The 17,476-nt window shown below is 48.7% G+C and overlaps 1 protein-coding gene across 6 annotated transcripts in view; it reads left to right on the top strand.

Moving 5' to 3' along the window:
* The window catches only part of EPAS1 (endothelial PAS domain protein 1), a 76,348-nt gene that overhangs the window by 42,994 nt on the left and 15,878 nt on the right, over positions 1-17,476 (top strand). For all 6 annotated transcript variants that reach the window (XM_023747120.1, XM_023747111.1, XM_006083391.3 and 3 more), the window contains exons 2-6: positions 2,164-2,354; positions 9,157-9,308; positions 9,723-9,807; positions 12,770-12,888; positions 12,979-13,184. In XM_023747120.1, coding sequence (XP_023602888.1) covers positions 2,164-2,354; positions 9,157-9,308; positions 9,723-9,807; positions 12,770-12,888; positions 12,979-13,184 — 753 coding nt within the window. The remainder of the gene's footprint in view (positions 1-2,163; positions 2,355-9,156; positions 9,309-9,722; positions 9,808-12,769; positions 12,889-12,978; positions 13,185-17,476) is intronic.

Below are 17,476 nucleotides of genomic sequence, written 5' to 3'. Positions count from 1 at the left end.
TCCACATGTGTAAATTGTGCTCACAAAACCCTACCATATTGTGTTGTTAGGAGGATTATAATGATGTAATATCTGTAAGGTACTTGGTGTAACACCAGGCACAAAAGTAGGTGTCAATGAATATTTGCAGGTCCAGAGAACATGGTAGGACCCAAATGTCAAATGCCATTACCAGACAGAGCGCTGACCCCAGATACTTTTCCCCTTCCTGGTTCTCTCTGTTTCGTCTGCTCTTTGCTCTAAGGAAGGGACAATGGCAAAGGGCCATTCTGTGCACACACACACACACACACACAATGGTGTTAATGTCACAGCCTGTTCTGGGGACCTTTCCCACCCCAGGATGGCTTCTCTAGGTGCCCCTGACGACTGGTCACGTGTTGATGTTGCTTGGGGTTGCCAGGGTTGGTGCTGGAGAATGGAATCAGCATCTTTGAGACACTGGCTTTCATGACATACAGGGTGATGTGTACAGTTTTAGTGTCCTGTGCCCTTCCCACCCTTACTTCCTGTGCCAGGATGCCTGCGAACCTTGCACAGCTGCTTTTTCTCCACAATCAGAGGTCAGAACTAAAATGCAAGTGGGAGAAGCTAATCTGCAAACTGTCACGAAAGGTCTGGTGCAAAAGCAACTTGATCCTGAGGCAGATCCGAGAGGGTGGTGATGGGTGGGGTGCAAGGGAGGGAGTTCTGGGAATTGGATGTCGGGGGGAGAGGAGGGACCAGGGATTAGGTGAAGGAAACATAAAAGAGAGATAAGACAAGAAAGAAAAAAAAACAGTTTCACCCTTTTCACAGTTTTTCGGAAGGTTCTTCTTGACCATTAACAGCTCTTGGACATTCTTTCTGCCGTCTGGGCAAATGGTGCTTAATCCATCCAGGGAGCTGGATGTTCTGTTTTTTAAAATGAAACATGTTGTAAAGTCAAAGCTGTGCCTCTGCCCCAGATCCTGAAGGGTTTGAAAGGCATGTCCACATTCCACGAATCCCAAAATACAGATTTTCTGTCCAGATTAGAGGCGGCGAAGCCAGACGAGAGGAGCACAGCCCTGGCCTGGAATCTCAGGCGGGAGGACAGAGACAGTGAGCTGGAGCCGGTTGGATGAGGCCTTGAGGGCCATACTGCACTGGACACTTGAAAAAAAAATTGTTTACCAACAGCACAATACATGTTATTTCTAGAAGCATAAGAAAATACAGATAAGCACGAAGGGAAAAAACAATCCCCATATGCTCACCAACCTAAAACTGCTACCATGTTTGTCTATAGAGAGACAAGACAATCCATCCTCCATGGTTCTGGGGCCCACCTGCTGGTGCCGAGCCCCGCTTCCCCACGTATGTGCAGAGAAGCTGCAGAGAAATTGGCCTCGATGGACCCATTTCCTCATCTGTAAATTAGAGATGATACTAATGACGACTTGCAGGGGTACTTGTAAGAATTAAAGAAGCTACAGTAGTAGTGCTTAAACCAGTGCCTGGGATATAGTAAGCACTGTACATATGATAGCTCTAAGAATAATAGTTATTTTATTCTATTTTCTAGATTTTTTATAATATACAAGAACTATTATATATATATTTCTATGAAAATTGGGTTGTACCGTAGACTTTGGCAATGTTTTTATTCTCATGATCATCCTTTCATGGACAGATTTGTTATTAACATTAGCTAACATTGATTGCTTCCAGTGGAGATAGGCCTGATGCTAAAGGTTTTGCATAAATTGTCATACTTAATCCTCACAATAACTCTGTGGAGAATAAGTACTGTTATGACCTTTCTACAGATGAGAAAACTGAGGTTAAGCAATTTAAATAATTTGAGTGTATAGAACTGAACATTCACCTCAGCGCCAAGATAACCAGGACCAGGGCCAAAGCATTGCCAGTGGGTGAATTTAGTCTTTGCTCAGACCCCACCATGTGAAGCCCTGTCTGGGCAGACAGAGGGAGCAAAGCAGGCGGGAAGACAGTACCCATGAGAGCAGAGCTCACAGTAGGAAGCAGGTTGTGAGGTTCAGATGACTGGTGTGAGCACGTATTGGTTCAATGTGAGAGCTTGGTCGTACCCTGGGTGGGGAGCCCTCGGGATGTCTTGATCAAGGGTATGATGGAATGACAGTGACATTTTAGGGACTAACCCCTTGTCTCTCAATCTAGGAGTAGCTCGGAGAGGAGGAAGGAGAAGTCCCGGGATGCAGCAAGGTGCCGAAGGAGCAAGGAGACGGAGGTCTTCTACGAGCTGGCCCACGAGCTGCCCCTGCCTCACAGCGTGAGCTCCCACCTGGACAAGGCCTCCATCATGCGGCTGGCTATCAGCTTCCTGCGAACACACAAGCTCCTGTCCTCAGGTGAGGCTGGTAGACTCGCCCAGGAGGCTCCATTGTGCCAGAGTTAGAAGGCCACTGGGAAGGTCTCCCCACCCGGGAACTCCCACTCTGCAAAACGTCCACCCACAGAAACACCATCACTAGTGCTTCCCTCCCTCCATGTTACACTCCTCCCTTCCAGCCATGACCTTCACCATGAATACAGCCATGAGATGAAGGGCAAGGATGGGACCAAAGAAACGCAGGGGCACCTGGAGGCTGAGAGGAGAGGGGGGGCTGGGACAACAAAGCAGCTTTTGCTGGCCTCTCAGCTGCCTTTCCCATTGGCCGTACGACCCACACTCCACTCTAGGAAGTGTTTTAGAGCTTGTCTCCCAGCTACCTTCTCCAAAAGGGCAGAGATGTGCCCAGACGGTCTTCCCCTCTTCCTAGCCAATACGCCAGGCTAATTATTTGGTGTCTCTGCTCTTGGTTTCCTCAACTGTAAAAAGAGGTCAAAAATGCATATTGCACAGGGTGTCGGTGAGAATTAACCGAGATGCTGTCTGTAAGGCACCTGGCCCAGCCACACTCACTCACACTGGGGCGTCTTTGACAGATAACCACCTCCCCGTGGAACTAACTCATTCTCACCCTCCCTGGTTTCTCTGTAAATCTCAAGTTCACGAAATATTTTTTTTCTCAGAGTTTACATTCTTCATAAAGCCATTTCCTGTTAGTCCTGACCGAAAGAGGTGGCCTCAGGAATTTCCCAGTTTCAGATCCTATGTGACAGTCCCGGTTAGTCGGTCAATTTTGTGCGGAATCGGGGCAGTGGGTAGTGTCGCCTGTTGTGGCACTACAGGTTGGCGCGTCCAAGGTAGTGAGGGCGGGAGGCGGGCAGGGAAGGGAAGGTTCTTTGGTGGTTGGTTTTCAGTTTTCCCGAGTGAGCAGGGTGCCTTGGAACCGGGTGGATTCCGCCATCCTGTTATGAAGTGGCTATTCTGGGAAAGTAACCCTGAGCAAGGGGAATCCAGCGTGAGGTTGGGAGGCCAGACGGACAAGTGCTATTCTGGGCCCTGGAGCACAGGAAGGATGTGAGGAAAAGACTTTCAGAAAATAGGATGACAGCTCAGTGGGACCGAGGGCTGGAGGGCTCAGCCTGTACTGTAAGTGTAAAGAATCTTGGAAAAGTACAGACGGGAGGGGGAGAACCAAGGGCATAGACAGACTCTATAAAATACTTCCAAGGAAACAATGCAAAGCTGTGGGAGATTCGTTGTCATTCATGCTACAGAGAGAGGGAACAATGGGCCGAAGTGTAGGAAGGGCCTGGAAATGCCATCTCAGGGGACACGTGTCCCTCTTTCTTTTGAAGAGGCTCATCCCCCGGGACAGGTGAGGGCAGTATCTGAATCTGTTCTACATAGACACAGAGTCAGCAGTGGAAAATTTAATAACTAGATGAAGACCCTTCCTGTCACCCAGAAACATCTTCTCAACTTCCTAGTAATGGTACTTGAAATTCTGCTCTTAGACATTAATTCCTTTGGGTTAATCATTGCTCCCTTCCACCACCATCCCCCATTCCTCCACCAACAGAGAGCCCCAGAAAGGTTAATACATTAATCCCGGGACACCTCTCGGATTGAATTGGGACTGTAGAACGTTTCACAGATGATGAAACCTGAAGCACAGAGAAGCCAAGATTGCCCAAAGTCACACATTTGGGACAGGGAGAATCTGCGCCTGAAATTCAAGTCGTTCTACGTCTTGGTCCATGGGAAAAACACCCAGGAGGGCAGGTACCTTCTGCAACCTGAGCAGGCAAAGATGTTGACAAGGACTGGGTGTGTGTGGAAGAGGAGGGGAGAGACAGGGGAACCAAAGTTAAATGGAGGTGCTGGGGGCCGACCCCGAGCAGTGGGGCGGGGAGGAGGTCCTCACGCATTCCGTGAGTTGTTCCTGTCCTTTCTCTTAGTGCATGGCCTTGTTTTCCATGTTCTCCCGTACATAAGCCCCTCCGTGGTTCAGAAGCTGACTTTGAGAGGAACCTGCCTCAGAGGCTGAGCACGTCTTGCACGTGTGCTGACGGGAACCCCCTGTGTGCCAGACACGCCAAGGGAGATAGGAGCAGAGTGGCCACAGCGAGACCTCACCCATCTCCACTCGGGAGCCTTTGTTGCAAGTTGTGGACACAAACTGCCTGCCCGCTGGCTGGGTTCGGCCCCAGACCAACAAGAGTCCTCAGCATGTCAGCTCTGGTCCTCTCTGTCCCAAAGTAAGAAATGGCAGGAAAGGATACAGAGCCATCTGGTCCTGGTGTCCTTGAAGGAGTTCTCATACAACAAGCATCGCCCGGGGGAGGAGGAGATAGATGGCTTTCGGTGTCCCTTTCTCTCCCCTCCCTCCCAGGCTCCCACCACACATTCCCTCAACCTGTTGTTGAAATTGTTTCCAGGAATTGTGTGGGAGACACAGGATCTTTTTCTTTCCAAGTCATAGTTTGCTTTTTCAACACACATGGCTCAATGAAAAGGAGCAAGAATTTGTGGGCAGATAGACCTGCGTCGGAATCTCAGTCTGGCGGCTTTTTCTCTGCAGCCTTGTGGGAATTTCTTTCCTGTCTTCGAGCTGGACTTTCCTCCCCTGCACAGAGGGGATAACAGGACTTACCAAGCGATGCTGATAAGGATTGAGAACATGGATATAAAAACCCATTTCCTCTTGCCTGTCACATACTAGGCTCTTGATAAGTGATAGCTTAGAAATCAAAATTACTAGGAACAATAAATCGATCTATAATATATATATATATAATATATATAATAACTATACTATCCTCTTGCCTACCTTTCAGCAACTTCTGTCAAAATGCAGAGTTGCCACGCTTTTCCAGGTCAAAATAGACTCATTATTGAAACATATCTAACAAAGGTGAGCGCTGATGTTGGTTCGTTTTGTCATAGGAAATAGCTGGTTGCATACCTCAGAGTTCAAAAGGCTAAAAAAGACTAGGTTTTGCTTTAGAAAAGTTTCTTCTTTACTTAGTAACATGTTTCCCTTTGATTCTCACAGTAGGCTGTTCTGTGTGGGAATGTTGGAGAGGAAACCTCAAGGCTAAGAAATTCAGGCTAGGAGTCTGGGCTGCCGATTGAGATTTGTATCACCGGAAGCAAACTGAAACAATAGCTTTATGATATTAGCTTCCACGCTGGGCCGAGAACAGAACACACTCTGGCGGGAACATCGGTGGAAATACCACTTGATTGTCTTAAATCCTCTTTCAAGATGAGCTCTGCAAACCGTTGACCAGATGAGGGTCACCTGCATTTGCAGGGCACTGAACAACTGTAAATATGCAAAATTGGCTTTTCACCCTAAAACGGATTTTTTGACTTCCCCACACGCGTATGTGGTGAAATCAAATTCCTTTTCCACGAGAGCTGGGGGTTCATGTCAAGCAAGGTTTCTAAAGAGAATTGTCGGGTTGATTATTGATTCATTGGCATTTGCTTAGTGGAGACATCGGTCTTAATAAGAGATTCTGATTTCCTGATCTTTAGACTATTCAGGGAAAGATATTCAAATGTGGGACAAGACATTTTGAAGTTTTTACCGTGACATGTTCGTGCAGGAAGAGTGGAGCCACGGGGGGAAGTAGTGGAGGCAGACGTGGCTTCTGGTGCCTTCTTAGGATCACTTTCAGGCTTGTTTTCCTAGGTTTTCACCCCCTACTTTTTTACCTCCCCCCCTCCCCCCACCTCATTCACCCTCCAAACCAAGGCCTTTTTCTATCCTGTTTGGAGAGGAGCCAATAAGCTGATTCAGGCTAGGATGTAAATGTCTAGGAGTAGCTAATGGATAATCTCTTCTAGAGATACTGACCTTGTGTAGATCATTTCCTTAAGACTTAAACCAAAGAAGGATCTGGTCAGTCAGTAGGTATTCGCTAACCCCAGTTCCATGCTACGGCTTATGAAGGTTAATTCAGAGAGGAAAGATAGGCTAGTAAGTTATGTAAAGAACAACGGAATGACTCTCTAAGGGTGAACTTCCAAGGCCACTGGGGAGGCCAGAAATAATAGGTGAAACCAATACCTTCTGCCAAAATGTGAGTGTAGCCCAAGCCTGCTCCCTGGGAATGGTGGCGCTTACAGGTGTGGCTAATGATCCAGTAAGGGATCCCAAAATAATTTCCTTCTGGCAACGAAGACTGCTCTTGCAGTCCGTACCCCCAGGAATTGGGGATGGGCGTCTGTGGCCCTGGGAGAGCTGGAGGAGAGGAATCGGTCTAAAAGGAATGAGAACTAAGTAGGGACTATCTGCCAAGCACATCTGAACCAGGAAGATCTCAGCAGGATGGCTTTAATACAAAGAGTCAAAGCAGTGCGGGGACCTCTCAGAGTAGGAAAGAGAGAGGGAGGATGGCCCTGGTGGCGTAAACGTGCACCCTGACCAGCAGCAGCGCCTGGGGACAGCCTGGTCAGGAGCGTGTGCCCTGCTACCCTGCCACCCACTCACCCCAGACGCCCAGCTCCTGCTGCCCGAGGGCCCGCCCCACACGGGCGGTGCTGCCTGAAGGAAATGAGTGGTGCTCCGGAAAAAGTGCTCCGAAACCTCAGCCCGCGCACATCCTGGCTGTGGGGAGTCATCAAAGCCTGTTTACAGGGGCTATTTTTAGCATTAAAGGATCTTGTTGTGCTCCCTGGGCTGCGCGGGCTTCAGCTCAGCAAAGTGCCTCTGATTGTGGTGACCTGCCCTCTTCTTTGGGGTCAGACTCTGAAGGGTCTTGGGAAGCAAGTAACCGAGACCGAAAACCTAAGGCCATTTGAAGGCGCCCGTGGGCAGCGTGCTGAGCGCCCCCGGTGGTGCTAGCCTCACAGCAGTGTATCTTTGTCTCCACCAGCACCGTCCAGTCCTTGGGGAAAGGGTTGCTCTGACACCTCTCCACACCCTTGTATTCCCTAGGACAGGACTGAGCACAGAGTAAGTGACACTTGGTGGCAGATACCTAATGTCCTGCTTTGTGACTAGCCCAAGGCAGGCACATACATAATGGGGGCATAATAAGTGCATAGTTAATTTCCCAGGTGCCTAACACTGAGTCAGAGATTGGTGATGTCTTAGGGAACGCACATGCTCGCAGGAAAGAGCGAGAAAAGGCAGCGGAGTCTTCAGCCGAAAGTGATGTTCATGACCCCTGGCCTCTTGCATGAAAGTCTGCCTCTATCCCACAGTCTTCACCCTCAGCTCCAGCTGACAGGGAGCCAGCCAGGTTCCTTCAGAAGCCCCCAGAGGATAAGCAAGTGCTGTGGGAGCAAACAGTCCCACAGAGGAAAGAGGCCCGGCTGTCCCCGGGTCCCCAGGGGCCCGGCCTGCTGGCTTCCTGGTCCTCCAGCCATTGTGACTTCAGTTCCAAGACGTTCTGTTTCCATTCATGGCCCCCCGAGTGCCCCTCTCCCTCCCCCCCCCACCTCCACCCCAGAGGCCAGCTGCTGTGGCTAATTTCGCCACCTCGTGGAGGCAAGTGTCCTGGGCATGGATGGAAACCAGTTGCGCTCTGTCAGAACTGTTAAAAACAGGAAATTTTAAGCAGAACTATTTCCTCTGGGCCTAGTTAACTCAAATAAGGTTGTCTTGGGATTACTCCAGATTTTGAAGTCAGTGTTGCCACTGAGATCAAAGAAATTAAAGAGGAAAAAACCTCCTTCATAGGCCAGAAATCACAGGGCTGGCCTCTGCTGTCTGGAGGAGGTGGTCACCTATCTGGTGTGACTTACATGGTGCTGAGAGCCTCTCCTCACCCACCCCCAAATAGGTCACCCCCTGCCAACACAGGCTGATTCCCCCAGCTTTGGGGTCACTCGCAGGGCCTTGAATCAAGGTGGTGATTCTCAATCTGTGGTCCGAGGGCCAGCACCTCCGACGTCACCTGGGAGCTTCCTAGGGAAGCAGATTCTCAGCCCCAACTGGAGGCCTCCTGGGTCAGAACCCTGGGGACGGGGCCCATCGAGGGCCACCGAACCCGGGGACAGAGCCCATCGAGGGCCGCCTCGTGCGGCGGGACTGTGCAGGCTCCACACTCAGAAAGGTGCTGGGCCTGGTTTAATTTTTCAACAAGAGGTCCCACATTTTTACTTTGCACTGAGCCCTCCAAATTACATAGCAGCCCTGAGCCCAGAAATCCTTGTTTTAGGAAGCCCTGAAGGTGATTCAGGTACATGCTCTAATTGGAAAGCACGGAGTTCAGTCGTCGTCTTCCTGAAGCCTCTGTTCCCGTGTAGACCTTAACTGAGAGCCTAACATTGTCAGGGGCACCGCCTTCACCTGGCCTCCGGTTCATTGCCATCAGTTTAGCTGACTAGTTAGTCGGCAGTCACCAAGTGAGCAGGGATCAAGTGTGGGTATGTGTGCGGTATAAGGCCATTCCCAGATGGTCTCCCTTCCTATCGGCTAGCTTCCTGCACCAGAGTGTGGAGAGGAAAGAATTTCCCTCCTTTTGTTCCATGATTTCAGCAAAACAGGGAAAGCCACCAGGATACTACTCTGTAGGGCCCACTCTTGACTCTAAAGGCTGGCCTGTCCCCAGACGGGCCTGTTCTAGTCCTCTGTAGAAATAGCAGCATCTGTGACTCAGGCACATTCGCTGACCCTGTGTGCTCATCCCAGGCCCCCTGTTTGGGCACGTGGCAGACACTTAGATGGTTGGCCGTGTGCATTTCCAGAAAAGCCCCACTCCATGCTTGTGCGCCATCCCTGGCAGACATCCGGCTATGCCAGTCACATCTGTGTCAACACCACATTCATGCAAGCCATTCAACCCCCCCCCCTCTCTTTCCAGTTTGCTCTGAAAATGAGTCCGAAGCTGAGGCTGACCAGCAGATGGACAACCTGTACCTAAAGGCCTTGGAGGGGTTCATTGCCGTGGTGACCCAGGATGGCGACATGATCTTTCTGTCGGAAAACATCAGCAAGTTCATGGGACTCACACAGGTGACCACCCGCCTCTGGCTCTTTCACAAAGGGGAAATGTTTCTATTTGGGGGTAGAAATTAGTGGAAGGTTCTGATCACATCCCTCCTGATCTGTCTCTGCACATACCCCCCCTCCCCGCCCTCTCTGGTCCCCAACCACAGCCTCAGAACCACACTTTCACCCCCTGGCCTTGGGTTTGGCATTGCTGAAGGCCATCCTGGTGGACAGCTCTGCTGAATCAAGTCTCTCTCTGACATCAAGGGCAGTCCTGTTACATCCGCCTGTGTGTGGACTTCACACTGAGCTGGGAATCTGAGAAGATCAGATTCGGTCTCTTTCCTATGTCCAAATCTAGAAGGTGCCTCAGCTTCCTCTTGGACCCTTCTGTTTCAGTGTTAGGAATACTAAAGTCCAGCCTTGTTTTTGAAACAGGTGGAGCTAACGGGACACAGCATCTTTGACTTCACTCATCCCTGTGACCATGAGGAGATCCGTGAGAACCTGAGTATCAAAGATGGTAAGGTATTCTTTATTGTGTCTCCTTCCTTCTTGTGCCACCGGGAGGGGATCTGTATTCCCTTTGTATAGGAGTATAGGAGACATGGATCATGAGTATCATGGTCCAGAAAAAACCGACATGCAACACACTCCAGAAGAGCCTGTGAGAGATCGAGGGCACATAAAGGACCTGATATTCAGAAGCCTCCAAGGCAGCCAGACTCCTTACATGGCAGCCCATGGCTCCCCAAAGTGCAGAAGTGGAAGCTGCCAGAGTGATGCTGAAGTGGGCACAGCATCACTCTTCCCAGTTCTGTTGGTTAGAGCAAGTTACAGTCCAGCCCCGAGTCAGAGTGGGAGGGGACTACACAGGCCGAGAATATCACGAGGCTGGCTCATTGGGGCCACCTTTGGAGACTAGCTACCCTGGAGCCAAAGACTAAATCTGGTCCCCTGTGGAGACATAGGACAGGTAGATTTTGATGGAGAAGAAATTTAAAAGGTTTAGTGTATTGCACTCTCCCTGTGGGGCACCCAGTAGGTGCTGGTGGGTGGGAGAGCCCATACAAGCAGAAAGCACTTTGCAATGGCAGTTGGAATTGCTGCTTCATCTCTTATAAATGGGGACATTCAAGCAAAGATATGAATGGGGATATTATCAAGACGGAGGCTTTGGGCAGAAGAGGAGGTCAGTGACTTTCAAGGTCCCGTCTGAACTTGACATTGATCACGGCCCTGGGCAGATTCTGCCCTTGTCTAAACATCGCCTTTAACATCTCTCACCTGTCACTGTGTGCTTGTCCAACCTGAATAACAGGGGAGTGATACTAAGCCTGCAGGGTTTGGCTGCTGTTACTGTACACTCTGCAAAAGTAGACATTTTATTGGCCCACTTCCACCCTTGTTATATAGACTGAGCTTACAGCCTGGGCCTGCAAAATGCAGAATTCCAACCTCCCCCACACCCCACCCACCCACTGACCTCTCATAAGCCCCATCCTCTCCACCTGAAGACCTTGGACCACCGAGCTCCTAGAGCACACAGCCTGGAGAGCACTCCATGGGCTGTTCCATGTCTTATCTGCACTGTGAGAACTTCTTTTCTGGTTCTATGGGGAAGGGGCTACCAGACTCTGAATCCCTTCCTAAAGCAGGTGTTTGAAGCCTGAGAAAACCAAAGACTCTTTTATATTTTCTGCTCCAGAAACCCATTGGTCCTTGGGTTCTCAGTCTCTAGTCTCTGTCTGACCATGTGACCTGAACCAAGTCCCTTCATTACTCGGTTCCTTGGAATCTTTCTTTTCAAATTGGCAGTATTGAACCAGGCAAAGTCTAGGACCTTCCAGCTCTCCAGTGCCATGATTCACAGCATGATCCTAGTCTATTTATCTAAGTAAACTTTAGGTCTCTTGGTCCACGTATCCAGGACTTGGTATCAAACTCAGTAAATCAGCAAGCAGCTCCTTATTGAAGGTGCCGGCCTGAGTGGACTCATAATCTGGAAGCAAAGGGTTAGTCTGAGCACCAAGAGGAAGATAAGACCAGGAGGCAGATTGTGAAAAACTTTGAAGGCCAGGTGGAGGGCCTCGAACTTTATCCTGTAGACAGCGGGGAGCTATTGAAGGTTTTTGAGCAGGGGTGGAGTAATCTGATTAGAAAGATTAATCAAATGGTAGAATGGCAAGAATCCAGAGGCTAACAAGTTAGGAGGCCAAGGAATAATAATCCAACCTACAGCCACACTCATTTCCAGCACTTGAGCTGGTTTTGGTGGTGGGCCAGGCCCCAAGATATAAGAACATCTCCTGATATGCCAACCCCACCTATGAAAATTAAAATTGTAGGAAACATCATTAAGTATGGAAGGCATGGTTTTATTATCACTATGGAGGAATATTCTTTCTTTTAAAAAAATCCACCAATTTGGTCCATTACTTAGTAGGCTCTCCTGGGGATGTATAAGATAGAATCAAAGGTGACACAGTTCACTGGACACACAGATCTTTGGGGACATGACAGTCATCACAGCCCTCAGGAGGTTTAGGTGCAGAGGCTGGTGGCTGTGCCTGGAGGGAGGAGTGCGAGTATTTGAAACAGGCTCTGAAATGTTCTCGGATGCTGGGCAGGGGGCAGGGGTGCACCTTGGGGACCCAGGATCGGGATGGTGTGTAAGGCAGAATTTAGACATGGACAAAGGGACTCAGATGACTCTTTCTGCATTTATCACTTTGTTTTACAGAAAGTGGAGAAAGTTCTGAATGGGCAGGCTATTTGGAAACTATAAGGAAGGAAGCTATATTGTTTGTCTTGGTGATTTATTTAATTCTGGCTGAGAAAGGATATCCATGTTGAGTTAATTCTCAGAGTGGACTTGCTCACCAAATCCCAGGAGATTTCTACCAGAGGTCTCTCTTGAGCTTCACATAAGTCAGTTGAGGGGGAAAGCCGATTGCACATTATCCTGAATACAGCCATGGTTGGTGGAAAATAGGGCAGAGGAAGGTACACATTCCTGTGCGATGGGAATGAGGAAAAGACGGGAGTGTGTGAGGGACATTTCTATTCTGAGAGGCATATCCCCTTGGAGTCACTGTGGTCTCACCTAGACTATCCCTTGGAATTCCTCCTAGGGAGGCTGCACCGGCCCCAGCAGAGTTTTGCTGAGATTGTGGCCAATAGTCACTCATTGCCTTGCTGCTCTGAAGGGAGCACCCCCCACGTGCTAGGTGCCATGGGAAGAAAACAGTGTAACACCCCTAGTCTTTAGGTGCTTGTACTCCAGTTGGGGGGCAAGCAGGAGATGAGAAGGCTTTAGTCCATAGGCCAAGATGGTCCTCAGCATTCATGGCAAGCTACAGGTGCTAAAAGAGCAGAGACTTGGGAAATACAAACAATACATTGAACAGACAACACTGCAACCAGGTCCCTCTTCTGTATATAAATGAAAAGCTCAATGGTTCTGTCCACCCTTCCTCACCCAGGCTCTGGTTTTGGGAAGAAAAGCAAAGACATGTCCACAGAGCGGGACTTCTTCATGAGGATGAAGTGCACTGTCACCAACAGAGGCCGCACCGTCAACCTCAAGTCCGCCACCTGGAAGGTAGGGCAACACCAGGCACGGGCTGAGCCCCAGATGCGCCCCGCCCCATGCTCTCAGCCCCACATCTGACCCTCCATGGCTGGTCTCCAGGTCTTGCACTGCACCGGCCAGGTGAAGGTCTACAACAACTGCCCCCCTCACGGGGGTCTCTGTGGCTACAAGGAGCCCCTGCTCTCCTGCCTCATCATCATGTGCGAGCCCATCCAGCACCCGTCGCACATGGACATCCCCCTGGACAGCAAGACCTTCCTGAGCCGCCACAGCATGGACATGAAGTTCACCTACTGCGATGACAAGTAAGGCCCAGGAGCGTGTGTGCTGCGGGCAGAGAGTGTCTTACGTGTGTGTGTGTGTGTGTGTGTGTGTGTGTGTGTGTGTGTGTGGTGTGCCAGTGATAAAGGCATTGGTCTGGGGCATCAATGTTGTATTGTTGGCTGCCAGCTTGTGGGCCTGGGTCACCGTTCCACGTTCCACTCCATCCATGCAGCTAAGGGATGCCTAACATCATATTCGGCTGCTCCCCGTTGATTAGCGCCAGGGTCTGACTGCAGAGCTGTTCTGGTGTGCGGCTCTGTTGTCATTGTTGATCACTGTGATGCGTACATCCCTCCGTATGTGTATGTGTCAGGCTCCTGAGGACATTTCCAGGTCAGTCTGCTTCCTCGGGAGATGATGGCAAGAGGTCTCCATCAGTACCCCCAATTCAGATGCCAGCTGGGAGCCCGGGCTCTGGCCAGGAGACTGCCCCACGCCCGCATGTTCTGCGCGTATTCTCTTCCATTACTGAGCTCTTCCTTCAGTCTTTGCTCCTTCTGTGTCACCTCTGCTCTGGCCACTGTCCAGCCTAGTTTTGAAGGCTTTTCGATAAAGAGACCTAAACCAGACTCTCATCCCCCAAACCAGGCCCAGCTGGAAATTCTCTCACCCACAGGACACCCGGGGGTATCTAGCTTTCTTGATGGGCAGGGCCTGACTTTCCAGGCCAGGCTGTTTCTTTCCCCTGATTCTAGACTAACCTGATGTTGGCTGACACACCTTCTTAGAATTGGCCAACCCTCTGGGACGATTTAAAAATGTTTGTAACAGCATGCTTGAGTCCTTCCTGTCCCCCGGTTCTGACCATCATGGTGCCAGGACTCATGGCTCTTGGAGGTGGTGGGAATTATATAATTAGAAAGAAACACTCTCACCTCAGGGAGAAAATGCCATGTATGAAGATTTTTTCCCTGGTGCTGACACCGTCAGCATTAATTATAGTTGTTAGCACTGTTACTATTGTAACGATGATGATGATTAGAGGGAAAGACTGCTCCAAAGGCAGGCACCGAGAAATCCACGTGTGTGTAAGGATATTTAGCAGAGGCAGTCTTTGTATTCACATGAACGTTCTTGGCAGGAGACAGTTTTGTAACATGCACCACTCTGTGTAGTCTTCTGAGATGACGAGGGACATCCCACTGCAGAGCCCACTCTGGCTTCAGATGAGCTGGTGCCCCTGAGGAGCAGCTGTAGCACCGTGGACAGTGACAGCGGCATGCAGCCCTGTGAGGGGCAGCACGTCCCCACTGTCGCCCACAAGCACCGGGAAAACCCTGCTGTCCTAGAAAAGAGCTTGTCATGCCTGGATAATAGAAAAGAGGGATTTTTTTTGATTGTTGTTACAATGAAGGAAAAGAATCCTCTGGAAAGGGTCCTCTGGAAAGGGTAATTTGAAGTTATTCTTTATCCATTATCTTGTTTTGAATGTGTTTCAGGTCATTTCCTGAAAGCAAGCAACCTTTGGGTAAAAGAGGAGGGGGGCATGAGGAATGGGGGGTGAGTGTGATTGAAGAGGAAAGGGACACAACCCCGGTTAGCTGGGTTCAGGGCTGGCAGGCCGAGGCTGCACTGGCTGGAAGGGATCTGTGGTTTAGGGCTTTTGAGTGTGGAGACAATACTGCATGAGAGTTCTGTTGGACACCTCGCACTTGAAGCAAAACCTTGCCTTTCACGAAACCTAATGACATGGCCCACACTCTGAATTCAGTGGTGCCGGAGAGATGATGCAGAGGTATCTGAAGACCTAGAATGCTGTGCTACACAGAAGTTGTGTTTAACCGATTAGCAGCTTAGTTAACAAGGGCACAGACGTGGCTTAGACAATTTATAAAGTGACTATTTTAAGTCCTTAATCCCTAAGTATTATTTCTCGATTGCTTTGATGAGGACTGGTATTTTTTAGTTTTGGTAGCTTGTTTTGTTTTCATTGTTAGTATTGGGATGGGGAAAAGCATATTTGTAGTCTCTCTCTCTCTCTCTTTTTCTCTCTCATATTTTCCTTAATACCCTTCAAAGATCAGTGTTTCAAAAACTAACACTTGCAAATGATAGCTAGTGGGGGGTGATTTCCCATTTTAATCATGGAATGCACTAGTTTAGTGGCATCTCACACACACAAAGGGCTATGATTTCCCACAAAGGGATTTTTTTTCCCCATAAGGAAAATCAGAAAGAATCTGATGAAAATGTAAGTCGATCTGAATCCACAAAATCACTTTTGAGACCATTTGGTACTTCTTAGATGTATTTAGATCACAGACCTAATCAAACAAACAGAGGGTCTTGGAGGAAAAAAAAAGGAGGAAGAACAGAGAGGAAAAGGAGAAGAGAAATTTTAAAAGAGGCAAGAAAATAGGATTCTAATCTTGTGTTTAACTCTCAAGTTTCCAAAATCAATTCACTCTGAAACCTTCAGAAACATCTGAAATTGAGTGAAGGAATATATGTCAAATGCGTTTATGTGTATATGGTGGACTGCTCTAGACAGGGAGCGTCAGGTTGAGTCACAAGGTTAAGGAAGAAGAATGTCCCAGTCATCAATATAACTGATGACCTCGTCTTTGTTTATACTCCATTTCCTAAAATACTGAGCAACCAATTAATGAACTCTTATTTATTGAGCATCTACTCTGCAACTAACCCTGTGCCAGAGACTTTTATATTAAAGAAGTAAAAGACATGGTCCCTGACCTGGAAGAGTTTACAGTTTGATACATGAGCAACTTGATGAAACCACAGTGAATAGTACAAACTAGGGCATTCCATTCACCCAGAAGGAAGACAAAAATGTGTTCCCAGGTAGTTTAAATTGGGTTGCTTTTTCTATTCAGGTGGAGGTGCCCTCTAGTGGTGAAAGAAAATAACTGGAAACCAAGCCATCAAGGAGGGCACAGCAAAATCTGTATTTTACATAATCCCACTGTGATTTTGTCAATTTTATGAGTCTTCCTATACCTTAGAAGTAAATTATAAAAGCAAGTTATGTGGAGAGGATCCATAGTCCTGGGAATGGAGTGGATGGGAGGCATCAAAAGTACAGTAAAAAATTGAAAATAACAAAGAGGGTCATGTAATCTTTATATGCAGAGTTTGAGGGCAGTCCTGTTTTGGTATTGAATTAAGGCAGCATAGGCATAATAATATCAGAAGCATAATAAGTTTAAACAGTCAAGATGCCTGCATTTTAAATTCTGTGGCTCAAATTTATGAGTTTTTTATACGAAGTGGGAATAGCAAAGATAATAATAGTGAAGATGATGCAGAGAATGTCAATGAAGACAATTAGAAAGAGCCATGAGTTATAAAATAGATACACATCAGAACACCTGGAAGGCAAAAATACTGAAGTCTGGTTTACATGATTACTTTACTTAGCAAATCCTTTACTTGTGTGGGGAACTGGGTTTAAAACTGCAGCCAGACCTCCTTTGACTCCAGGCAGTGGCTCCTGGAGTCGGGCGCTTGCTGCTGTGTCCCACGGGGACGGGCCCCTGGCAGTGTCACTGGGAAAAGCAGCCGCCGCCTTATTCCTAGTGGGTCTCTACTGCCTCTTGAGGCGATGGCCCTGACACTGTAGCTGAGAGAATGGTTTCCTCCACCTCTTGGTCACAGGTAATCCACTTTGGAAAGAGCCTCTGATCATTTTTAAGGGGAAAGGGCCATTGATGAGCAATGAATCCCTGTCATTTTGCATTGCGAAGGCATGACTATCTGACTCTGAAATCCAGCCCCGGCTGGTTGGAACCTTGTATTTACTTGGGGTAACGTGAACTTCAGAATTCAACAACCGTTCTTTCCTCTCTATTTTGTTTTCTCTTTTTCTTCCTTCTTCCTCTGCCTCCCACGGTTGCCTACATCTGCATCTCCCTCCCAACCTCCCCCCGGATCTGTTTCTTTTTCCATTTTATTATTAGAAGGGGACCTTATCACTTATAAAATCTGATAGGTTGATTTTTGGATTTCATTCTTCTCTAAAAACAGAACAGCCCTACTGAGTCGACTTCTCCCTTAGTGAGCCCCAGGGGCTCTTAATTAGAAAGAAAAAAATAGTTTCCCCGTCCCCGGTGGACAGAACAGATGAAACTGTTATCATAGCTCCGGAGGATTCTCTGGGGGGGGGGGGGGGGGGGGGAATTAGCCGGGAAGGCCCTTCTGTGGGGAGGAACCCGACCCTTTAAAAAAGCCGGGGTCCTTACCCCCCCCTTGGGGGCCGGGGGCCCACAGGTGGGGGGGAAAGACCATTAACTTTTAGGTGGGGGTTCCCGGGTTT

The sequence above is a fragment of the Myotis lucifugus genome, unplaced genomic scaffold, assembly GCF_000147115.1.
Source record: "Myotis lucifugus unplaced genomic scaffold, Myoluc2.0 scaffold_6, whole genome shotgun sequence".
NCBI lineage: Eukaryota > Metazoa > Chordata > Mammalia > Chiroptera > Vespertilionidae > Myotis > Myotis lucifugus.
Note: the sequence above shows the minus strand (reverse complement) of the source record. Positions and strands in the feature narration are given on the sequence as shown.